Source organism: Mesocricetus auratus, unplaced genomic scaffold (genome assembly GCF_017639785.1).
Source record: "Mesocricetus auratus isolate SY011 unplaced genomic scaffold, BCM_Maur_2.0 Super-Scaffold_100003, whole genome shotgun sequence".
Classification (NCBI taxonomy): domain Eukaryota; kingdom Metazoa; phylum Chordata; class Mammalia; order Rodentia; family Cricetidae; genus Mesocricetus; species Mesocricetus auratus.
In genome coordinates, this window is record NW_024429188.1 from 77,958,071 (window position 1) to 77,983,464 (window position 25,394).

The window sequence follows — 25,394 nt, forward strand, 5'->3', positions numbered from 1 at the left end:
AAGTGTACTCTGAGTGTTTAAGAAATAGCAATCTAATCTTACATACCAAAATGTAAGGAAATATATTAATATCTAACTCTCAGGGTTTTAATAACATCTGGAGTTTTGCTATGAGAAATCCTAACTATGGAAGCAAATTATGTGGTAGAGAATGGCTTTCTGTGATTGCTAATGACTTTTAGATAGTTGCTAAAAGCAAATTTTATAACCAGAAACTATTCAGTCTAAAATCAAATGGTTCTTGCTTCTCCCATGTGAGATAAATATTAAATGAAGAGTTCTTGAGAGAGCCTTAAACTGTAGTTTGAAAAGCAGGATTGAATGTTCAGTGATTATTAAACAGTGCAAATTTGCTTCCCTTCTTCAGATGATATTACAACCTTCAAAATCTCTAAGTTTCAACTGACCACATCCTTACCACCCAGAGTTCAAGATCCTCAATGGGGAAAAACTTAGCAGTTTATAGCAATGCTGGGAAAACAGAGAAAAGAACCATGTGCGGATTTTTCTTTAAATGGAAAGGTGCTTAGGGCAACGAGGAACTTCTTTAAAATCCAGAGAAGTAAACCTAAATGCAATTCAGGAAATATTTATTGAACATCAGTTATTTAGAGTTCTTCAAGAAGTTCATGAGGAAATAAAACATAGTCCTTGCTTTCAAGGAGCTACTAATATCCGGGATAAGGCCTTTGCAAAGACGGAGTCAGACATCTACACCATTGTTCCAAACTTGTGTTATGGAAACTAAACTTAATGGCTGGCAAAAACATTTGAGATCAAGAATTTTACTTCTCATGGGAAACATTTTTAAGAGTGTTGTAGGTAAACCCTATGAACACATCAAGCTAAGGAATTTATAACTTTGTTTCAGCGTAATTAAGAAATTCAGACATATGCTGCTGATGGTGAGAGTGGTAATTGAAGTAATCACTACAGTATCAAATAGCATTTAGTGATGATTCTACCTAGCACACTGCAAAGTCCACCATGTTCCTCGAAGAATATATACAATGATTTATTTGATTGTCACAAACATCTGAGCTGGTGTTTTTATGACCCTTATTTTCCCATGAGGGAAGCCTTGAGGGAGTTAAGTAGCTTATTTAAGACCCCATATCTTTCTACTGTCATTTTAGGATGTAGTAGTACATAGACACAGAACGTCATGAATTGTAGGCAGTCTAAGCAATTTTATCACTAAGATACACAATTAATCTTATATTATTTTAAGGTTATGTGTCACTTATTAAAACAAAGAAATTGTTATAGTAGCAATAAAGGCCCATTCAGGTAAAATTCCTAGTCAAGAGAGTAAAATATCTAGCCTGGAAGTAGATATAACATCTATGTTAAAGAGATAGTTGGAATAATGAGTCATTTAAAGAGATACTACACATTTCCTTACCAGAATTCCTGCCTGTCCACCATAATAGTTTACAGGTTCACAGTCAAGCAGCTTCTTAAATTGGCTTGCTTTAAGCGTAACTTTGCCTTTCTAAGCACACTTTTCCATAACAGCCTGGGTGTCCCTCTTTCTCTAAAGACCCTATCCCCACCACGTGACTGACTGCTGCCGTGTGTCTGACCTCCATGCAAGCTCCAACAGCAAGGTTTTTTACTTCTCTCTTCCATTTTCTTCCTCCTGGCAAGTACAGAGATTTACAGCTTGCTTGCCCTAGGGCGTTCTTCTTTTAAACCCTAATAAAAATGTTCCCATGTTTCCTTTTGAGTCCATTTTTAAATTCTCTATTTATGAGACTGAAAACCCTGAAAGGGAATACTGATTTCTATGGTATCAGACCTGGTTCTGTAGCTATTAGTACTTACTACATGTGTATGAGATTTAATTCTTTCATTTACATTTAGAAAAAACAAATAATAAAATTGATTAAAGATGCTGATAAATGACTGAAAGTGTCCTTCTTTTTACCTAGTTTCATTTTTGTAGAGGATATCATACAAATACTACATACATGAACATGTGAAAAATGCCATACTAAAAAAACATTGCTTTTGCAATCTTTATATATTGTGCCTTGTATACTGTTTCAGTAGGTGACAACGGGGAAAGTTCTATTCAAAAGCTTCAAAAGTCACAGATCTGGGCCACTTAAGGTGTAGATTCTTGGAATTAATAAGGGACAATGTCTATTGGAATTAATGAAATGCTTGGGATTTTTTATCTCCATTAGTTAGGAACTTTGACTGTACTATTCCCAGCCTTTAAACAGGCTATGTTTGCAGAAGACAAAATTACTTTGGCTAGAATGACTGGGTCTAAGTATATGAGAAAATGAATCTGGCAAACTAAACCGTGGCCAATACAGCACCCTAGAGACTTACTGTAACGGCCACAAAGATAGATAGAATCTTATTATTTGTTACTCTAATTGTTATTGTGACACCATGATGTTGGGAACAACTCTCAGCAGCAGTCAGTTAGTATGCTAAATAGTATGTAGCATCATCTCATTTATTCTTTCTCTCAATCCTGTGAGATAGGGAATCTTATTTTATTAGTGCCCAAATCTCAGACTTAGATCAGTTCGAAGGATTAAAGTCAATTTTGCAAGGTTTCACTGCTAGGAAGTGGGAGCATGAGAAGGATCTGAGTCTACTACTAACTTTTGTGCTTCTAACTACTATGACAAAAAGAAATTCCCAACAGTCAGCTAACCAAAAACTCCAGTGGGATGTTCATTTTTATTACAGCCCATCAAAGATAGTAGGGAAGGCATTAGGCTGAGAGTAGACCAGATGGCAAATTTTGTGCTGAAGGCTGTGCTCCTATCAAGAACATCAGTGGCATTGTAAGATCAAAGGTGAAGATGGCTCACAATTCTCCCACTGAATGACGAATGAGACTGTCCCTATCAATATTTTCCCTAAGCTGAGGATGGTCCAAGTTTCTGTTTATATTAAGCTGCTCATCCAGTTGTACTTTGAGGTCTTCCCTAGGGATTTCTTCTTGGGGATTCAGGAGAAAAACCCCCAGAGAAGGTGAGAAACTGAGGTTTTAAGTAAGCTCCTCAAGTGATTGGCAGACAACAGGGCAATGAATTTTAGAGAAGGGATCAGTATGTTCTGTGAAGATTCCTATCTCAGCGGTAGAGTTTAAAGTGGAGCCCATGGAATGCTTTCAAACCCCAGTGGAGAAAGCTTAACAACAGGAACGCCAGAGGAAAGCATGGTCCAGGAGCCATTAAGTTGATGACCCTTCCATAAGTTAGCACTTTTACCTGTTGATTCAACTTCATATTTACTGAACACGTATTCTAAGCAAGAGCAGTTTATTTTGTGCATAAGTAAGAGCATAGGAAAACAGCTGAAGGGTTCGAAGAAGTGTTAAGTAGATATAGAAAGTAGACACTATCCCAGATTGGCCTTTACTAGAGTTTTTAAGAAAATATTGACTTTTAAATAAAGAAACAATAAGTTCACTGGTTGACAATAGTTTTACATAAAATTGAGAGAGCTGAGAAATATCAAAGTTAGAAGATAATTCAAAGGCTGTCTATACTCAATTTCTTTCAGAGAGGAATTATGCTTTAATTTTAAAATAATTATGCCATATCATAATGTTTGTCTATAATCATGTCATTTATGTATTTTCTCAGTAAATGTATCTTTAATAATGTATTGTCGCTATTTAAGGTGAACTGTGTTTAACTTGCACTCAATAGCAAATCTCCTGCTATTTATAACACTTTAGTTCATACTCCTGTGTTACCAACTGACATTGGTAATAAAACCTCAATTCCTCTTGTATGAATGGCAAATGAGTTGGGTTTCTAAGGCTTAAACAGAGACTGTTTATTCCAAAACAATTTTCCCTAAACTTTTAATAACAGTTATCTGTCTAGACATCAACTCATATAAACAAGGCAGGGAAACATGTCAGAGGGTAAAATGATCAACATCTGAGGAGATGAAAAATTTGGACACAGGAGAAGTAAATGAAAAAATAAATAAATTGCACTTGAATGTCGTGATTAATGTTCAGTAAAAACAAGCTCAGAGGTGAACCAAGGCAGGCAGCAGTTAATGTCTCCTTTTAAAAATCTTGCCAGTAAATCAGAATTACATACCAGGGTCATAACGTCTTTTTGAGGAGCTATGTTTCATTTGGCAAAACGTCTTAAAATATGAGAAAACAAAAAGGACAAAAATTGATGATCATGCCAATAAGTCTCCCCTTTAATTTCAATATACCAGGTGATAAAACAGCTAGGTAAAATTTTTCTCCCTGGGATATAGAAGGGAAAAGTCTTAAATAAGACTATGAAAACGTATAGGGCCTTATGTAATCATCCACTATTATGTGAAAACTTGGCTAGGACCCTAGCAGATGAGCAGAGAAGGTATAAATGAAGCAACCTGGGAAGTGATGAAGGGTCAGACTGGCAAGGAAAAGTTTTTCCCAAATGGTACTGAGTTTCCATTAATCCCAACCCACTAATAAGGATATTAGGTCATCTGTTAATTTAATTGATTCACAATGTTCTAATATAATGGCAGGAAAAAACAGAAAATGAGATATATACTTCAACTACTTAGAATTGCAATTATCTGAGAGGTGTCTGTGTGCCAAAATTGATGCTTAGAACATTAAGCTTTATTGCAGAACCTGAAGTCATTTCAAGTACATCTCTAGTTTCATTTCCCCCCTCTAAAGCTATTCAGAGAAAGGGCCAGCTCAGTGTTGAAGATAGCAATGGGATCAAAGGGAGAAAAGATTTATGGAGACTATGCAGGGAGGCAGCAGGGGCACTTCTTGTGGGGGGCTGGATTTTATGGGCAAAAACAGGCATTTTCACAAAAACAAACCTAGATCTTAATGAAGACAGGGAAGAGATAAGCCTTATCATGGAAAAAAGGGAAGTCTCACAAGAATAGCATTAGTGTTTGTTTTAAAAGAAACTCAGGGAATGTGTTCTGGTACCCATCCAAAAAAGTTGTTCTGTGAATGATAGATGGTGTCAGTAGATTTAAAGGCATAACTATCTTTCTTAAAACAAGTACTGTAGTAACACAGGCTTCTAAATATATGAGATGATCTGGCGTAGCACTAAGACAATGATTTACATCATCACAGATAGAGCACAGCATAATGGCCAGGGAGTCTGTAGCCCTTCCTCCCTGGGAATATGGTTAGAGATAGCCTCTTGCTTGCTGTGACTAATCATATTGTGTTAGAAAGCATTTAATGTTAAGACAGTCATAAATTCACGAAGAGCGTGAAGCAGAAAAGAAGGGAAGGATGCATGAGCCTGACATGCCACTCAGAACTGAGGAGCCATCCTTTCATTCTACTACCATCCCACCAATTTGGCAAAAGCCCTAGATGCTTTTGACTCTACTGTGACTCAAGCACCAAGTCACTCTCTCTAATTCCATTGAATGGAAAAAGAGAATGAGGTGGCATGGAAAGTGGTCTTTTTAAGATTTTTTATTTAAATAACATTTTTCATTTATTTTACATATCAACCAGTTTTCCCTCTCTCCTCCCCTCCCCTTTCCCATCTACTCCCTCCCATCCATGTCTCCATCTCCATTCAGAAAGGGGCAGGCATCCCATGGGCTTGCACAAAGCATGGCACATCAAGTTGAGTCAGGACAGAGCTCCTCCCCTTACATCAAGGCAGGGACAGGTAATCCAGCATGGGGAACAAGTTACCAAAAACCAGGGAGATATCCTGATCTCACTGCTAGGAACCTTGTTAAGAGACCAAGCTACACGATTGTCACATACATGCAGAGGTCCTAGGTCTGTCCAATTCAGGCTCATTGACTGACTGTTGGTCCAGCGAGCTCTTTGACGGCCAGTTTATAATGAGTCAAGTGGGCACACAGCTACTGATCAACTAACCACTGCATAGCACAAGTACCACGTAGAACCAGGAGGCACTGCCCCTTGATTTTTCACTGCAGTTAACAAATTTCTGGTATATAAAAAAAATCTGTACAGACTGGAGGCCTGACCAATAAATTTGTTCTATTCATGTTGGAGAATCAAGGCTGAGGAGGCAACTTTCTTTTTAAAGGATTTACTAGTCACTGCAGCACAGTCTGTAGTATTTGATTCATTTACTCCTGGTTGAAGAAAATAGAAGGTCAATAATACCTTATTGTGGAACTTTGAAGAGAATGTACACAAGCCCATACATACAAACCCCTTTCTTACAGCACATATCTAACTCTACAAGATCTTTTTAATTTAGAGTCAGGGAAACATAATTTTTCCTACCTATAAGATCTACAAATGAATGAGGAAATCTGCCAAACAATTCTTCCATGCTATAACTAAAATGTAAATCCTGCTAAGAAAATTTTTTCAATTATAGTGGTCTCAAACTGGTTCTTACCTCAGTCACTCTAACCAATTATATTGTACTTAACGTTTCCCAAATATGTCTAAATTGTAGCTTCAGGATTGCTCTGAATGCAATCTAACAAAAACTTGTAAACTTACTTAAAACACAAATAATTTTGTATCAAAATATATCTACACATGAAAACATCACGAAACCCATCATTATGTATCATTAATAAATGTTAATAAAAACATTATAAAATTATTCTATTACTCTACTTTGGGAACTTGATCACACAGTTTAAGCTTGGACTTTGTAGATGACAGCATTATGTGACAAAATCAAAAGGTTGAATGTGGTTGACCCAGGAGAAACTTTAGTAAAATAGGAGACTTTCATGCCAGATGAGATGTATTGGGTCACAAGATGGATAAAATAATAAGCAATATAGAATTTTAGGAAAACAACTAAACTTGTGGTTATGTAAATTATATTTCTGTCTATCATATAGGTGACTTATCATTGAGCTCCAGTCCCTTTCATCTACAAAATGGGAATCATAACCAATACCTAGCTAAAATCAGATAAAAGAGTGTTCTTTTGTTAGTTTCTTTCTCCCTGCCTTCCCCCTCCTCTCTCTCTCACTCTCTCTCTCTTTCTCTCTCTCTGTCCCTCTGTCTCTCTGTCTCTCTGACTCTCTGACGCTCTCTCTCTCTTTCTTTTGACAGGGTTTGATTGTATAGCCCTTTTTGGTCCCAAACACACAAAATCCATCTGCCTCTGCCTCCTAAGTGCTGTGACTAAGAATGCTCCTTTGCCTGGATATTAGAGAATTTCTAAGTAATGCATTTTGAGATGCATATTGGAAATAAGACAACTAAAGGATATCTGACTGTAATACTCACACTCTACCTGAGAAAGAACACTAAGGACCAAGGAAGACTGGTAAAATAAAGTGGACAATAATTTTGAATATAACAGAGGTGGTCACATATGGGAAATCATGCTAAAAACTTAAACCCACAGATTCATAGTCTTTGAAGAGACCTAAGTATATATTTGGCATCCATAGAATTTTGAATATTTTTCTGTTCTTCCTGTCTGCCCTTCCTTACATTCGGTAATAAAACAGTGAATGGTAATGATTAATCACTGATTAGAGCCTAGTTAGATATTGGCATAAATTCCAGTGCCTTCCTTCACTTGGTATCCTTAAGAATCATATGTGGGACCTTTCTGCAGTGAGTTCTTAGGAAGATTAATGAACAGTAAAATATTAACCAATGGTAATACATACTTAAAATTTAGTTTATTCCTTTATCTCATCAATTTAAGAATGACCCTTCCTTCTTTCTCTCTACTTGTGTTTTGCTGTGTGTGTAATGTTAGCTTGGCATTACAAAACTGTTTCTTAAAGTTAGGAACATGTGGATTTCAATGAACACATCGCTGACACCTGCATGTTAGATTTTAGTAATAAGAAGCAAGAATATTTTTCTAGCTCTTAAATGATTTGATACAATAAGTAGGTCTAACAGAATAATGGTGGCTCACTCATGTCTAAGTTTATCGCAAGAAATTTATTATAGCATCCATAATCCAGCTGTTCTAATGGTATGCGAATTGTGTAAACTATTTTTAAATGGTTTGGGCAAATTTTCCTTCATTATGTAAAAGCCTAACATTTAAACGTATAGTTACTGCAGAAAGTAGAAGGGCACTGAAAGACAAGCCATGACCACGAAATGCAAATGATTATGATAATATTCACAAAGGTCATGGCAGATAGGCAGAGAAGAAAATTGTTCAAGATGGGTGATAGGAACATGGAATCACATGGATGAAATTCCCCATAAGAAAAAAATGACCTTATTATTAAGTGAATATAATAAAAGACTGTGAGAAAATACAGATGGAATCTCCATTATCATACACATGCCATAAACAAAACTGACATTGCACTGATGCCTTGTGATTCTAAATCTAATAACGCCATTTCAGATTGGAGAAGAACAAGATCACCTGGTACCATAGGACAAGTCTTGGAAAAATATTAGAGTAATATTTGAATGGTTTCTGTGTGACATTCTTTGACAGTGTCCCTAGTCTACAAATTATATCATTGAATCACATAAAAATCATATTCCTTGTCTACATCCTGAGGAAGGCAGAGATATGATATAGCCTGAGTGACTCTTACCTGATAGGCTTAGCAAAAGAAGTGTTTATTTTTTTTGAGGGGATGGGATAGAATATTTATGTGTATACAATGAAATATCTTAGGGATGACTCTCAAGTCTAAGCACCAAACTCATGTATCATTCATATGCACCTTACATTCATAACCTGAAGGCAATTTTTATATGACATTTTTAAAATTTCATATATGAAACCAAATTTCCTGGTTTAGAATTTTCTTTGTGTGTGTTCATGCTGGCACACAACATAATTTGGATCCTGCCACTTACTTTAAGCATATTGTCTCTTGATTATGGCTTAAGAAAAGACCCAGCTTTATTAGACTATTGCTAAAAACCATAGATGAAAAATGAGACATCTCTATTACTAACATGTCTTTAGACAATATACTTAAGGTAAGTGGAATCTTTGAAGAACTTTATGATATATACAACAGCACATCACACTAAGCATAACTCCAAATAGAGAGTATGACTGTGCAGTGATGTTTACATAGTGTTTTTAAAAGTTTACTGTCTCTATTTACAACTTTTAATCCTGATCATTATTAGACATCCTAAATAATAGTAAGAAACTAACCTAGAATAATACCATATATCCAGTGGCTTGTATTCTATGGAAATGCAAGAAGGGTCATGTAAATTTTTGCTTGTTTTAGTCTTAGCAAAAGTCTGGATCCTGTGGCTGGGCCACATGGGGCCAGTTATTTGTTTGCTTCAAGAACTCACAGGTTTGTTGACATAGGAATTCTGGGAATCTAATTTTATGACAAGGAACTCATCTAAATACTTAAAAGAAGACATTCAGATGTAAATTTTCTTCTGTTCAAAATTAAAGGGCCAGATTTTGTTGCCACTTGCCTTTGGGAGTAAATCACAGCAATCAGTTAGACAACTTTTTTTATAGTAGGACCTAGCACAATAAAAAGAAAGTCAGAAATCTTGAGTTCCAGCTCAGGTTCCTCTAATGCAGGACCAATTAGTTACATACCTTTGGGCAAATTATTTAATACTCTCTTGTGGCCAAAGATCACAGAATAATAGTTTACCACAGCAGTAAACAGTAGGAAATAAGTGAGAGTCAGTGGGAGCCTACTTCCTTGACACTGAATTTTCTAAGTTAATGTATCTGTTTATCAATGGGAGGCCCAGCAGCCACAACATCAAAAGGCAGAAAGAATTCAACTCGAGGAAAAAAAAAAGACAAAAAATACCTAGCACTAAATAGCAAAACTTGCAGTATTAACAAAAGGTATCAAATGGATAAAAATTATTTGACTTCTGAATCTTTCTACATGGCAAATTCAAGAACAATGTGAGAAGGTCATTAGTTCTGTTCCCTGAATATTTCCAGCTCTCCATCTTCAAGACACATAATAGGACTTCCTTTCTTGATCCCCATCATGGCTGATCAATGCATATGCAAAAAAGTGACACACATCCCACCTATACAGAATATTCAATTAGTAATGCAGTAGAATACCTCTAGAGCTCTCTTTATTTTGCCACAACAAACAGTATGTCAGATTATGGCTGCTCCAGTTGGGTCGTAAACTGAGGAACAGGTACTGTTGTCACAGTGACCACGATGGACATGCTATATATATAAAACCAAGGAGTGATCATTGGTTATTTTACATACTGAACTATGAAGAGTGGTTTGCTGTGCAGTGTAACATATCCTATCCTTGGTAAAGGGATGACAATTATGAGGTCAAGTAACTTACCCAACAGGGGACAAAGGTAGATTGGCTGCTTTTCTCTGGACACATGAGCTTCCATAAGAGCCTTGGTACTTCTCAAAGGCTTGTGCTTTCAGATGCTCTGAGATTGTGTTATGAACATAAGCAGAAGTATGTTACCACTACTGGCAGTTAGTAGTGGACTTGAAAAATAAAGAGGGCAGTTCAGACAGGACAGGACAGGCTCAGGGGACTGGTAACTTGATATAAATCCTTCCTCTCATTCTCTTCCAAGTAAATAGCGACTGAAAGTCATGTGGCTCTTCAATGGTTCATCCAGACTATGTGGCCCCAGGCCAGTAGGAAGCAAGCAGGTATTCTTTCTAATAGAGCTGGCACCTTCACTTGTCAGTTTCTTTAGCAGCAGAATGTGAGAAAAGCTGTGCAAACAAGGGAGGAGGAAGTGTCTTTTTTTATCCCCAGAGGCCCTTAGAGTAGGGTAACTAGGCTAAGAATAGTGTTATAAACTGGGGGATGAAATTACACACACACACACACACACACACACACATCCATTCACAATTTAAAGCTAATTAGTCTTTACCTTAGTTAATTTCTCATTAAGACTTAGAGGTAAATATCCTGCCCTAACTAGGTCTATCAATGTATATAGGGCTATTACTGGCCTAATGAAGATCACAGCACAAAGTTGAGGTAGCAATTGTTGGTTGTCTTCTTGGCAAGATCTCTGTCTACTAGAAGCATGTTGTAAAGGCGATTAGAAAATGATGAGCTACATCCCAGTGACATGACAACTCACTGTCCATGGCAGTTACAGTTTACTGAGCACGTACAGTGCACAGGGATGCTAGGAACACTCTAGTGCTTATCCATCCAACTATATGTATGAGCTAGCTTTTCTGTTTTTCCACATAAAGAGACTGAGGAATACCAAGAATGTATAAAAACCATGGAAAGGGACTATTGTTGAAGACAAAGGAACAAGTGTAGAGTTCAGCACGTAAAACAATATTTATTGCAGCACCGCTCACAATAGTCAAGATATAGAGCTATTCTGGGTACCCATTAGTAGGTAAATGGTTAAAGAAAACATATATACACAGTCAGTTTTGTGCATGCTTATGTTATTTCATGTGTGTGTATATATGCATGCTCCCCTGTGTGTGAACACACACATATAAGTGCATGTGTATGTGGAGGCCTGAAGTTAACATTGGTTGTGTTTTTCTTTTCACTTTCTACTTTATTTATTTAGACATCTTCTCATTGACTCCAGAACTCACATACTCCAGCTACTTTAGCTAGCTGGCCTTCCCTAGGGAATCCATCTATCTTTGTCTTTCAAATGCTGGAATTATAGGTGACCACCACAATTTTCTTAGGCTAAAAAATTTGATAATAATTGATTAAATGGGAAAATAGCTGTGCAGCAGAATATCTTTGTTTATAGGAAATACATATTGTTTGGGGATGAAGTGGCATCATGCTGTTAACTTACTTTATAATGGCCAAAGAAAAAAATCCATTTAAATTGTCATTTTACCATTTTAGTGTTGTGTGTATTATATTATCTACAAAAACTTTTTAAACAATCCAAATATTACAGAAAAGTTTCAGGTATAGTGCAAATAAAAAACCTTAAATGAACACACACTCTCTCAGATTACAGAATGAGCATAACTAAACAATAAATGTGTGTATATGAATCTTTTACTATGCAGAAGTGAGATGCACTCAATTTGACTCTGAGCTAGTATGTTTTGTATTTAAAAATTCACTTTCACACTGCTCTATATAACGACTGAAAATGAAGAGTCAGTAGAGAGAAAACTCATCCATTTCTCCTAGAACTTTTTCCTAGAGTAGACATTGAGGACTTTGGTGACTGGCAAAAGTTGAGGGTTCAAAGCAATTGCTGTACTTCAAAACAAGGTAAGCTACATCTCTTTTCTAGCATGACTATTGTACCTTCAATTTTGAGCATAATCTTAGGGTGTTAAGAAGTAAGGGGCAGATCTGACACAAGGAAGAACAGAAGAATCTGGAAATTAAAGGGTTGTAGCTCCAAGCTTTTGACACAGAATATACTGCTGCTTTGTTCTCATCATTCTGCTAAGAAATAAAACTCAGAAAAATGAGGGGTTGAAAGGTAATTCAATAGTACAGTATTTATTTAGCAAAGAATCAGGTCCTGGGGGCCCATCTTACACACACACACACACACACACACACACACACACACACACACACACACACACGATCCTCTTTTCTTCTTTAAATTAATTGTTATACAATATACTCTCATCACATTTTTTCCAGTCCCCAACTCCTCCCAAGTCTTTTCTTTTGCCTTAAATGGGAGATTTAACAAGTAATGAAAACTGAAAAGCCCACTAAATTTGATACTTAATTATCAATTTCAAATTCTATGTGTTATCTTTTCCTTTACAGAAGGGAAATGTATTCAAATGGCAAAAACATGGCAAACAAATTTAACAAGAGTAAATGGGGATATGATTTGAGACTTGAAATTGACTTTTCATTGACTAGTGAAATGAAAGAATGTGCCTCCAATGGAAAGGAATCACATGGTTGGTATCAAGTCTCTAACAACCACAATATCAACAATCCTACTCTAAATATTCGTTATTCATTAATATTTACTGGGTACCAGAAAATATGTGAAGAATGTTACATGTGTTTTCTCCTTAAATTCTATGAAGTGGGTACTATTGTTTCACAAATATAACAGTGAAACACAAATACATTAAACTATTTCCTCAAGGGGAAAGAACCAGATATTGCAGATGAACTTGGATTCAAGATTTAATTCCTTCCCTGGTCTGTAGCAACATCTATCCAATAGGAGCTCTTGTTATGAATTACGTGAGCATCAAATGCCCACATCCCTGCTGTCTATACCTACAAAGCACTGAAGTAACTGCTATTTAGGGAAAATGGTAAGATGGTCATTGAGTTTTCCCCCACTCATCTCCTGCTCTAATAGTTGTTGGAGCATTCAATGCCACATATCCTATATACTTACTACTCATCTACCAATCTATTCATACATCTATGTATACATCCAACAAGTCTTTGTCACTTGCCTATTCCTTTGTGATATTCTCTCAAATCACCTCTTTTGTTCCTTCCCCTTCTCAAGAAGTTATAACAACAGCAGCATGTCCACTCAATACAAGCTAAATTCTTCTCTGCTTTGATGTTAAGGCCTCCCATAACCTGACCCCATTTTCAACTGTTCATAGTTATTTCCCTTTGCTCCAAAAAATTCATCCTCCGTTTTGGCCAGATGTCTATTAAGGTCCTCCACTTAACCATATTTATACTGCTACAGTGGTTCTGGGAAGCTTGCTTTAAGCTCAGATAGGAGTATGGCCTATTGCAGAGCCATATTTGCTTAGAGGAAGGGTGGCTTTAAATTTTTGTAAAAAATTGGAGAGGGTCTTATAGTGTAGCCCTGGCTAGCCTACAACTAACTATGCAGAATATTCTGGCCTTTAACTCACAGAAATCTACTCACCCTTGTCTCTTGGATGTTGGGAGTATAGGCGTGTATCACCATGTCTGGGCAAGGATAACTTTTTAGTTTCCTCAAAGACATTATATGGTTGATGGGACACTGATTCTTCCTCTATACTTTCAGTAGTGCTGCCCAATATAGCAAACACAAGTATATTTATAGAGGTCTGGAAAAGTTGAAGTCTGGGATCTTTAGAAAATATAGGCAGAATATACAGTGAATAAATGTTTACTGCCTTGTTGAAGACCAGTTCACATAGTACATTTATGAAGCCTTCAGTAACTACAATGCATATTGACCTCTTCCTCTTTCGACCTTCTATAGCACTACATTCTCCCCTATGACTTAATGAGGGCTGAGGAGGTATTTTAACAATCCAGCAATATCAGACTCAATTTCACTACAAATGTATTCTAAACTTAAAAAAGTAGTGAAACAAAGTATGCAAATGTGTTAGATTCCATATATTGAAACATTGGGAAACATCATTGATCATCTTAGTATATGTTGCAAAGTTAATTTGTGTTTGTGTGTGTAGGTGTTTATATATGAGATCGATAGAGACAGAGAAAAATAGAGAATTGTGTGGCTATTGACTGGGAAATACAGGTTTCTTTTTAACCAAGGAATATCTTGAAACTGCAATACAAAGTATTAATTCCAAATAGCCTTTACCAGATGAGATGTGCTATTAGAGTACATCAAAATTTTCTCAACATTGTGTAACCAAAATAACACACAGACAGCTGGAGACTAAAACGTCTATGGTTCAAGCTCATATTTTTGCATTCTTTTCAGTTTCTTTCTTCTAAGTGATTTATTAACAAAATACTTATTTTTCTCGTGTTTGTACTTTGATGAGATTATGGTTGGAAGGAAGTGTATATATGGCTGTAGAATTTGAAAGATATAATAAATTCTTTCTTTTCTTTCCATAATATCTACATTGTTATCCATAAGAATACGCTGGTTGTCTCAAACTAGGCACTAGGAGGTATATATGCTGTTTTATGATGGTTTATGGGAACTATAACTTTGCACTGTATCCCTGACATTAAGGGAACTGCTATATTCACAAGCAGAATTAAGGAATCACAGACCCTCAAGTAATGAAAAATAGTCACTTAAATGCTTAACAGGTCCAAAAATGTATCACTGAATGTTTATTCCCTCAAGAGAAAAATACGTCTTTTGAAGACCACTTTGCCCTACAAAAGACATGGGCCAATATATTCCTGGAAAGCCTAGTATCTGTGAAGTAAATGTATGTTTCATGGTGCAAAAAATTTGGAGTAGCAAGGCTCTCCATTAACACAAGCAGGCCAGATTGAATGATAATGGCAAACTAGCCCCATTGATGTTAAACAAAAGGACTGGGACTTCAAAGATGCCTGGAGAGGTGCCTTTGGAAAGACCCTTAGGCTGAAACTAAGATCTCTATAGGAGTTCACAAAGGTAGGGCCTGAGAGGTGAAGTAGCTTTGAGTAATGTGGAATAATTTTAATAACAATCCTAACTCTCCCATAGGACACTTGAAAAACATACTTAATAATCAAGCAATTTTCTTTAAACTATTCCAAAAATGGCTTCACCAAGTGTCTAAGAGAGTGGCAATTAGTGAGTGGAAAAGAATAACAGAAATAGTCATTTAAAAAGTAATATATTTACTAATTTTCTTAAAATTATAGATTATAATGGAGTCTGTATTTGAATGTAGGTGTATTTGTCTCTAAACACAAAGTTCTTTGTTTTGAATTATTCTACAAAGAATGAAAACCCAGAAATGGACCAGCAGAGTTGCATGTGGAACCCATGAGGAGCTTCAGAGGTGTGGGAGTCTTTAGGTTCAAAGGCTGATCTTTGGCAGTCTCAACAAGGTAGGTATAGCCAGCTGCCACCAATACAATATTAAGGTAATAGTAAAAACAGGAAAAGGAACTTGGTTAAATGTAGCCACTTAGAGAAGAGGGACAAAGTCCAGTGTCTCCCAAGTTCATCTTCCAAGTGTTAGATCCAAAGGAAACTCCAAGGATTAGTATGTTAACACTTTGGACTTTAAAAGTTTTAATATAACAGTAGCAAAGCAAGAGAGAAAGAAATCTTAAATATTTCTCATTTTTCACATACCTTAAATCACTTCCTCAGACCTTTACAACTTGTATTTAATGGAATTTCCTTTGGACCTGACACCAAGGTCCTGACATGAGTTTTAGCTTTACACACAGAGCAAGAGGTATGTTTAATTCAGCACTCCTGGTCCAGCTGTGATCCTACTCAGCAATGACCCTCAGCACTCCTGGAAACTCCAACCTGTCTTGCAAGGTGATCTGATAAATTGTCAGAACTGTGTGAAATCTCTTCCTGGGGGACAACTTCCCCTTGTGGCTGGCACCAGGCTTCATTCAGTCTTTCTCTTTTCCCAGTATGAGATTATTGGGGAAATTCCATTTCCTTGGAGTTCTTTGTTTTAATGGACTGATAGTCAAAGGGAGACAGGCAAATGCCCCCTCTTTACAATATCTTTGCTCCTGCCTGGATGGCTTCAGATTGGCTACATTTTATAAATCTGGAGGGGGGAGATTCCTGTTGCAGGAGTGAGTCCTCTGTGAATAAAGGGCTCCCCATTGTGATTGACTCCACAGGGAATATCTATCCAGCAATAACTTCAATGCCAATTACAACTCACAAACTCACATAGATAAACAAGCCAGAGTACAGGCATCAAATTGATGATTTTGATTCCTCTAACACCATTTCTCAAAATGTACTAAGTCACACTGGGTTAGGAGCTGACATTTTCCTTCTCATTGCCAACCAGAATGTCTGGCACACTGTAGGCTCTAGATAAGTTTTCACTGAAGGAAAGGCAAAAGAACAAACAACAGTAGCCATAAGGAAACAGAGAAGGTAAAATAAAAAAAAAACAATCCCTAAAGTGGGCTTTAAGAGAATAGGAACACAGCCATACAGAGACAGTAGGATAAGAAAAAGAAAAGGGATGATAATCCTAAATATGCTTGGTGTATTGAGCCAACATCAGAAGGGCAATTGTGATCCAAACTTGAGTTCCATGAGACAATGGAGAGAGGGTTGAATGGTAGTAAGGGGATCCAATTTGTTTTAGCATAAGCACTGTGGCTTTTGGGGAGGAAGGCTATCAACAAAGTGGGTGGGGGAGCAGAAGAGGACTGAAACCAGAACTGTTGAGTTTGTTTGTAGAGACTCCAGATAAGAAATGATAAAAAAGCCTCAATTGGAGACAGCATACTGTTGTGCTTTTACCTAATTCTGCCTTTTAGATCCGTGAGCTTGGATAAATATTAAATCCTCCAGGTACACTTGTCCTATATTATTTCACAGGATAGCCTAGAACTATTAATTAAAAGAGAGAACACTTTGTAAACCTGAAACACTACAAGATATTTGTTATTGCCATAGGCATGGAGAAAACTATGAGGAGGGAAACATTAAAACATGGCCATTGCAGCAGATGGAAATTAGAAATGAATCTTCTCTGATATTTCCTATCTTTTGCTCATCTTCTTACATACCATTTGTCAACACTGGGAGGGTATTTTTAATTACCCATTAAAATTACAATAAATAGAGGATAATTGTCAGAGGTGGGATGGGTATTAAGAGCTACTTTGTACACAGTATGTTCACATTATCTCATTTAATTTGCAAAGCACAATAATACCCAAGGAGAAAGATGTCATTTCCTTTTCTGGTGATGAGAAAAGTAGTCTAAGGAAGGGAAATTAAGTCACACAACTAGGAACTGTGGATAGAGGCAGAATCATGATTCTATCATTTATTAGATGTTTATACCATTGAGCAGAGTTTTTTGAAGTATTATTATTATTATTATTATTATTATTGATGTGTGAATGTGTGGGGAGGTGTTGTGTGAGATGTGTGAGGGGGAAAGATACTCACATGTGGAGCCCAGAGGACAATTTTGTGGAGTTCGTTCTCTCCATCTTACATGTGTCCTGGGGATCAAACTCAAGTCAAAAGGTTTGAAGTGCTAGTGAATTTACTCACTTAGCTATCTCACTGATCCCAGAGTTTTTTTTATATTGTTGTTGTTGTTTTTGTCATTAAAGCAATCAATATTGAATTAGTAACTCTTAAGGAATGCAAAGAAAAGACAATTATTGAAGGCCATCGGTAGTAGACTTGTATATTCACTAGAAGGTCATGCACTAATCACATAGAAAAGCCAATTCAGAAGCTATAGATCTGTGGTGATGAGTTCTACAATCAGTGGAGTGTGAATGGGAAAACCAGTTTAGAGATTTTTGATAAAATTACAAGTCCTTGATGACATGCACAATGAGGTTAGTGATTGATTCTATAGTTTGTTCCTAAAACTTCATGGATGGTAAAGAAAGTAAAAATAAAAAGTAGTAATAAGTTGAAGTATCAATGAGAATGACTGGTAAATAGTTTTATCTTTATGTATACTGTGTTTGGGGGAAAATAAAACAATAGCTGGCTTTAGTCGAGTGCTTAGACTAAACTCCAGGCAACTGTTTTAAGTGTTTTATATAGATCAATGCACTGAGAGGCAGAACTTAGGAGGAAGTTGGAAATATATGGTTGGAGCTCCAAGAGATAGCTTCACTAAGATATAAATTTGATTTTCATCAGTATACAGAGACATAGTTAAAGTTACTGAGGCAAAAATGTGGCCAAGTATGAAATGCGGAGAAAAATCACAATTTTAGGACTTGTATCTCTCAAGATTGTAAGTTCCATGCTAAAGATCATGCCTAACATGTTCACCAATGGACTACGAGGGCATAACATATTCCTTCCAATATAGAGGTCCCTCAATAAATATCCATTGGATGGATAACATTTTTAAAATATCAAAGAAACATTAGTTAATGGGCCACAATATTCTAAAGATCAGAAAGCAGATTTCAGAAGGATTAGAAAGTGGGAAATTGAAATTAGGCAAGACAGAATGGACACTGCAAAAAAAAAACATTGGACTTGGTAGGTAAGCTGACACTAGTAGCTGAAACAAGGCAATTGTAATGGAGTAGACTCAGTCTGGGCTCTAATACCCTACAGTGTTAAAGAAGAAAATAAAATAAAAGAGAAGTAGCATTAATTGCATTGAAAGTGTCAGATTTACTGAAGAAAACTAAACTAGTTTTACATTTCTGTGTTTGCTTTTGGTTTTGGCTTTGGGTTTGCTTTTCAAATGTAGGATAGTTCAATATTTGTTATAGAAAAGAAACTGTATGTTGAGGCCTGCCCTGGAGTGTGGTTGATATAAAATAACTCCATATTTTTGTGTGTGCACTTTTGTTTTGTTTCATTTAGGTACTTTCAGTCTTTTTGTTGTGACATTTTAGAGAAAGAGATAGACAAAAAGAACATAAAGTTGGGTGATTAAAGTGGTGGGGAGTTTGGGTAGAGGAAATACCATATTGTGTGTAATCTTTTTAAAGAAAAAAAGACACCTAAAAATAAAATGAGAAGGATTTCTTTCTTTAAAAAATATATCTTAATTACTTGTTGATAATTTCATACATGCATACAATATTTTTTTAGCAAATTCATCACCCATTTCCTCCTCTCTTACTCCTTTCACATCCCATCACCGCTTTACCCTCCCCTCCCAGCTTCATGGATTTTTTTTAAACCATCTGAGTTCACTTAGCACTGCCAGTGCATGTTTGTAGGACCACTAGAGCATGAAAAACCTATCAGGGGGCACAACCCAAAGAAAACTGACACTTCCTCCAGCAGCCATCAACTGTAAATGACTCCTGAACTCCATTAAAACCTAACTTTGATGGCTGCTGTAATGACTAGGCCAGTGACAGTGTGAAGAACCAACCTGGGTATGCTCATACTTTTGAAAGACAGAAGCTAGTATTACCATCAGATCTTTACTTGAAAATGGATGACAAACATGTTTTTGTCCTTTATTCTCTTTTCCACTCAAATAAGTGTTCTATTAGTCTTTTGACTTTATGTGTCCTTGGGTGTATTGGAGACTTTTATGAATGCACACTTGAATACAGGCAGAATGAAATAAAAACATAAGGACTCTCCCTATTTTAAGGTATATTTTATATCCTAGACATGATAGTCTAGGATGATGTTTGTATTTTTCTAGTGTTTTATAATAGGATTCAATGCACAAAAACAATTTACTATTAAGCAGTCTCTATTAAGGAGCATAATGAGTAGCACTGTACAAGAAACAAGTTTCTAGAGAGAAAGGTGCACATTACATCTAATCTACACCAGACTTATGGACCTAAGCACTTAACTAAAGGATCTCTGGTGTTCTGCAGTCCTAGGTTCTGCCTTACTAAGAAAAACTGTGCCAATACTTCACATGAAAAACATATTTAATGGATTTTATCATTTATCTTTCCATTCCTTTATGTGGAATTGCTTTGCAAATGAAAAATGAAAAAATGAAAAAGCTCAAAAACAGCTACATGGCCTTATCTTTAATTGCTCACCAATATTCCATTATCATCAACTTAATTTTCACAGCCCGAAGAGACTTTCTCATAAAGTTATTCGCATTACTATCGCTCAAACAAGGTATTGCAAATGCAAATGCCTACAACTATCTGAAAAGTGAAAAAACAGCACAAATACAGAGAATAGACTCTAGTTGAGACTAAATGAAGAGAACACAATGCAAGGACATTAAGAGAAAAACATCTCCTCAATAATAGCATCTTCTGAGAAAGTATTCTATAACTCTCCTCTCTTTCTCTTTGCTATAAAAAGCATCCTAACACCAACAATTCTTTGTGTAAGTAAGGTTGACTGAATGTAGCAGTTCTGGACTCAAGGCAACAGAGTAAGTGTTGTCAGTAGACCCCAAGGCTTATTCCAGTCTTACCAGGGTTATTGCAACTGACATAGCAGGTGACATTGTATAACCATGATACAGAAGTGTAACACCCAGATGAAGAGACCCACTTCAACGTTTTGAAGGGCTGAAAACATTATCCTCCAAAATAGGAAATGAAAAGATATGGTATTTCAGAAATGCCTGTCAATCTACAATGATCATATATTGCTTTTGCTAAAAAAAGAGAAAGAAATCAGAGTCTGAAAATACAAGTTTTACTGGGGTTGTTATAAATTGTTTTAACCAGTAGGAAGATTCTTGAACAAAGTGAAATCAAAAGCTGGCATTTTCAATAAATGCAGTATAGACCCTTAAGGAAACTCTTAACTAAGCTCATATACTGGAAGAACCAGGTTAAAAAAGTGTACAAGGGTCTGAGATCAATATTTCTTCTTAAAAAGACCAGCAGAAACATACGTAAGAGCTGATATTCTGACTTAAGGGGCCACAAAATTTTATAATTCAATCTTCTGCTATCATTCTTTCTTTATAGGAAAAATCATTTCACCCCACTGATATTTTCTGAAAGACATGTGCTTACTCTTTTTCACAAGTGTGTTGGTGATCTTATTGAACTGAAGGAAGTAAAGCTCTAAAATAGTCTTTAAAGCTTTACAAAAAAGAGCTGATCATTTAAAATAATTACAATTCACATTTATTGTTTGTGTTGTAAATGACTTTAGCTGGTATAGTTTTTATTTTTTAAACCAACCAATGAAATAATATTCAATAGTTAATAACTTACTATTTGAACAGCAGAAGTATCTAGCTCAACTGGAAAACTGGCATATCTGATCATGTAGTCATTCCATCTTGATGAAATTGTCTTACTAATTGCATTGGATCCTTCTCTACTTTCTGGGATCTATTAAACTTTTCTTGACCAGATGTCTACACAAATTCCTTTTCCTGGAGTCTCTGGGTAAGTTCATGGATAATACCTAAGCAGCCCACTAAAGGTTGAGTTTTAGAAATTTTTTTTCGTCTTAAGCATTTTAACTTTTTCATTCATGAAAAGACTTACAAGAAAATATAAAGTTTAATTTCCATTTGATTGCTGCCACTTTCAAGTCCCAGTCCTTTAGGCTCTCTTTCCACCCTTAAATTTATGTGTCAATCTGTGTTCTCACAGGTTAGGGAAAGCTATGTTTATTCAGGTTTGCAGATCTGCCTGTCGGTGCAAAAGAGAGCATCAGTGGTCAGTCATCTGAAATTGTCCTGAACAGATTTGCTCTGTCTACCTCTATTTTATATTTTCTAAACCTATAGCGATGTTTTAAGACAGGAAGATTGCTGAGTTCCAAGAGTATTAAACTAGCATGCTATTCCTCTTCAAGAACCCTATTAACTCCTATTAGATAAGTTCCGTTTTGGTACAACCCTCTGTTACCCCCCCCCAACAGAAACATAACAGGAAAAGAAAAAAGGGGGGGTCTTTTGAAGCCTTACCGCTTCTGCCAGTTCTTTGGTCAGGCATAAGGAAACCAGGAACAGCCACAATCTGAAAGGAGAGGGAGAGTGAGAAACATGGGCTCTCTGGACTACAGGGTCCTGAGTAAGCAAGCCACCACTCTCCCAGGTCCCTTTTCATGCCTACTTGCACGCTTTTCTTGTAGTGACATACGTTCAAGTATAGTCCTGGCTAGGCAAAGCAACTCAAAGTTGGAAAGGGGAAGGAGGTTCTGAGCAGCAACAGCTCACCCAGGGTGCATGCTTGTGGCTCCTCCGGAGCTGGGTCCCAGGAGACTGCTAAGCTGCTCCGCGGCGCGGGATCATCAGGGCTCCGTTGATGCTTGGTAGTTTGTTCCTTACTCAGGACAGTGTAAGGGGGCGAAGTGGCTTAGTTTAGAAGAAACTAACGTCAGCTGCTAGATAAAAAGTGCCCCGAAGGAAAACACACTCAGCGGTGCCCGCTACAACTTGTAGCACTCAGGAGATAGTTCCATGCGCCAGGGAGGAAGGAATGGAGGGGAACGGGGCGGGGTTGTCTGCTGTCAATCATCCCCCCTACCTTGGGAAGCTGCTAGTCTTTCTCAATTTCAAGCATCTCTAAACATAACAGTCCCAAAATTTCATGCTCAGGTCTCTAGAGACTTATACACAAAGATCTATGCAAGCAGGCATCATACATTTCCATAAAGTAACACATGAATAGAATTAGGTATACAGCTACTACATAGATAGACCTGAAGTGCCCTGGCACGGGGACCCAAATGCAGGAACTCTTATTCTAACTGATTGCACTCTAAACACTCTGGCAGGTGAGAGGTCACGGGGGTGGAATCTCTGTAGTAGTAAGTCCACAATCTCTAGAATCCGAGGATGAATAGGTCCTCATAAACGAAAGACTATAGTTTAACCCAGGGCCTGAGAATAGAAATGTTCTGAAGAATTCTTCAGTGAATTCCTGAAAGACAATCTAAGGAGTCCACATAGAGTATCTTCTTGGTCTTTTGGTACTTGAAAAGTCTATAAGACTTACCAAAATAATACTCATACCTACTTCATCTGGGAGACACTGATTCAACTACTATTGGCTCCATACAGACAATTCCAATGATGTGTTTGTGTTCATTGCAAGGAATTATACTAATGTTATTTAATTACCTGCCATAAGTCCTTCTGAAACACAGCTATGACAGTTACACTACCTTTTATGTTAGCTTGACATAGGTAATAAATGTTAATTTTGGTACTCAATGTACGTAAAAAGAACACATAACTAAGTTACAATAATATTAAACCATATAAAATTACTAACCTGCTTAATGCTTCTTATCCTACATGTGTTATAACAGGCATTAAGGGTTCACAAATATATATGTTAATTTTCTTACTTCATTTACAGTTATCTAATATTTTCTCATATTCTGCTTGTATACAGAAACATTGTCCCATGAGTACTTGGAATGCAAAGGCCAGCAGCAGCCCAGGGATCAGAGGCAAAAAATTGTTTCTAATGATTAACAATATAAAGCACCATATCTCTGAAATACATCCGCTAAAAAAATAGTCCCAGCTCAGGTCTGTTTGGAAGTGGCTTTGATGCTCAAATTAGAGGGAAAGCTGGACTTATCAGGAAAGAGTACCATTAAGAGAAGTTACAAATGAACAAATAAGAAATCTTGGTGATTGGACACGTGGTGTTCAGTCAACTGATCTTGAAGTTTCCATCCCTCAAATAACTGAGCGGCACTCCCTCGCAGGTTGCCGGTGCAGTGTGAAGCAGTGGCGGAGTGATACTCAAATTCCCCAGCTCTGGCTGGGAGGGGGCGGTGCAGGGAAGAGAGCGAGGAAAGTAGATTTGTAGGACGTGAGGAAAGTTTGCAAGTCCCAACAGAAGGCAAAGTGCTCCCGAGAGACCGGCTTTGGGGAGGGGAGGGGGGAGGGAAGAACAGCTTCTTCTTTCTTCTTTTTTTTTTCAAGCGCTTCACTCTTATAAAAGCTTTCTCTTCTCCCAAGTGCACCAGCATAATTGGGACACTCACTGTCCCTTTCTAGCTCTAGCTCTCTTCCCAATAACCCCTCAAGATTATGTCAATCGGTCTGAACGGACCTGGGATTCCGTGCGGGTGCTGAAGGAGCTGCGGGAGCCAGAGAAGAATGCAAGTGCCTGAAGTGTGCCTGGCCGCCTGCTGGTTCTTACTGGCCCTGTGTCTGTGGGGGCAGCCCGCAGAGGCTGCGGTAAGTCCTCCCTCCCTCCCCATCGCTGCTGGCTTCCACAGAAACAACTGGATCCTTTTACCTTCCTTACTCCTTGGCCTTGGCTAGGGAAGTCAAAACTAGCTTTTACTAGAAAGAAACACAATTCACAACGCTGCTCCGAGGGAAAATTTCAAGTGTTTAAAAACAGGGCCTCTGGCTTCCCTGCAGCTACCTCTTCTGGGGCAAGAGTGGAGCCAGGGGTGTGGGGGTGCATATTAAAGGGTCACTGGGCTCTGGTGGGGTTTTCAAACTTTTCTTCCTCTGTACGCCCCACCTTGGGTTGCTGTCTGCCAGCTAGCTTTTTTCACTACTTGTACCCAGCCCACGCACTCTTTAAACTTGGCATATAGTTTAATATTCGGTCCCTCTAAAATTTAACTACCGTTAAAGTGTTAACAGACCTAATGGTGTTCTTCCCTTGCCTTATGCTTTTTTCTTAAGGAGCATGAACCTACCCCCACCCCAGGTCGGTAAAATTCTGACCTGCTTTCTGACCTGTTGACACCATCCCTATACAAACGTTAAAATAGCATATATGCATCAGGGGTTTTGCATCTTTAAAAAAAGTTAGGAATTTCTGTTTGCTCTCATTAAAAAAAAAAACAACAACTCACAAAGCCACCTGAAGAAACTGGGAATTTGCTTTGCATCTATTTACAGGAAAATAATTCTCGATTTTCAAATGGGCATGAGCTTTGTGAGTTAGAAGAGTGGGGGAGGACGAACATGTGAAATGACAGAGCAAAAAGTTCCACTTGTGGTTAGGAATGCAGCATGGATGCCACAGTCTGTCCCTGAGAAGGGAATCTGGGTAGTCCCAACACCCACTCTTTTTCTGGAGATAAGAGGCAAATGCAAAGGAATGAATGGCTCTGTTGCAGAAAATATTCTCCAGTTTGAAGGTCATGGTACTTAATTTCATTTAACCAGTGAAGAACTAAGTGTGTAACACATTATTTAAGCGTTATATCTGAGTAATCAAAATGGATTTTTTTTTAGAAATCATTTAAATATGACATCATACCTTAGGCC

At 37.2% G+C, this 25,394-nt stretch overlaps 2 protein-coding genes across 5 annotated transcripts in view; one reads left to right on the forward strand and one right to left on the reverse strand.

Annotated features, from left to right (window-relative positions):
- Positions 1–22,619, reverse strand: part of Col4a6 (collagen type IV alpha 6 chain) — a 290,710-nt gene extending 268,091 nt beyond the window's left edge. The window contains exons 1-2 of the mRNA XM_013122309.3: positions 22,359–22,619; positions 22,107–22,158 (exon numbers count right to left, since the gene is read on the reverse strand). Of these exons, the coding sequence (XP_012977763.1) occupies positions 22,107–22,158; positions 22,359–22,369 (63 nt within the window). The 5' untranslated portion in view covers positions 22,370–22,619. The remainder of the gene's footprint in view (positions 1–22,106; positions 22,159–22,358) is intronic.
- A 1,346-nt stretch (positions 22,620–23,965) lies between these two features.
- Col4a5 (collagen type IV alpha 5 chain) overlaps positions 23,966–25,394 on the forward strand; it is a 189,326-nt gene continuing 187,897 nt past the window's right edge. For 2 of the 4 annotated variants that reach the window (XM_040744480.1, XM_013122323.3), the window contains exon 1: positions 23,966–24,341. In XM_040744480.1, the coding sequence (XP_040600414.1) occupies positions 24,261–24,341 (81 nt within the window). In that variant the 5' untranslated portion in view covers positions 23,966–24,260. The remainder of the gene's footprint in view (positions 24,342–25,394) is intronic. The other 2 variants (XM_013122324.3, XM_005082465.4) reach the window with 2 other exon arrangements.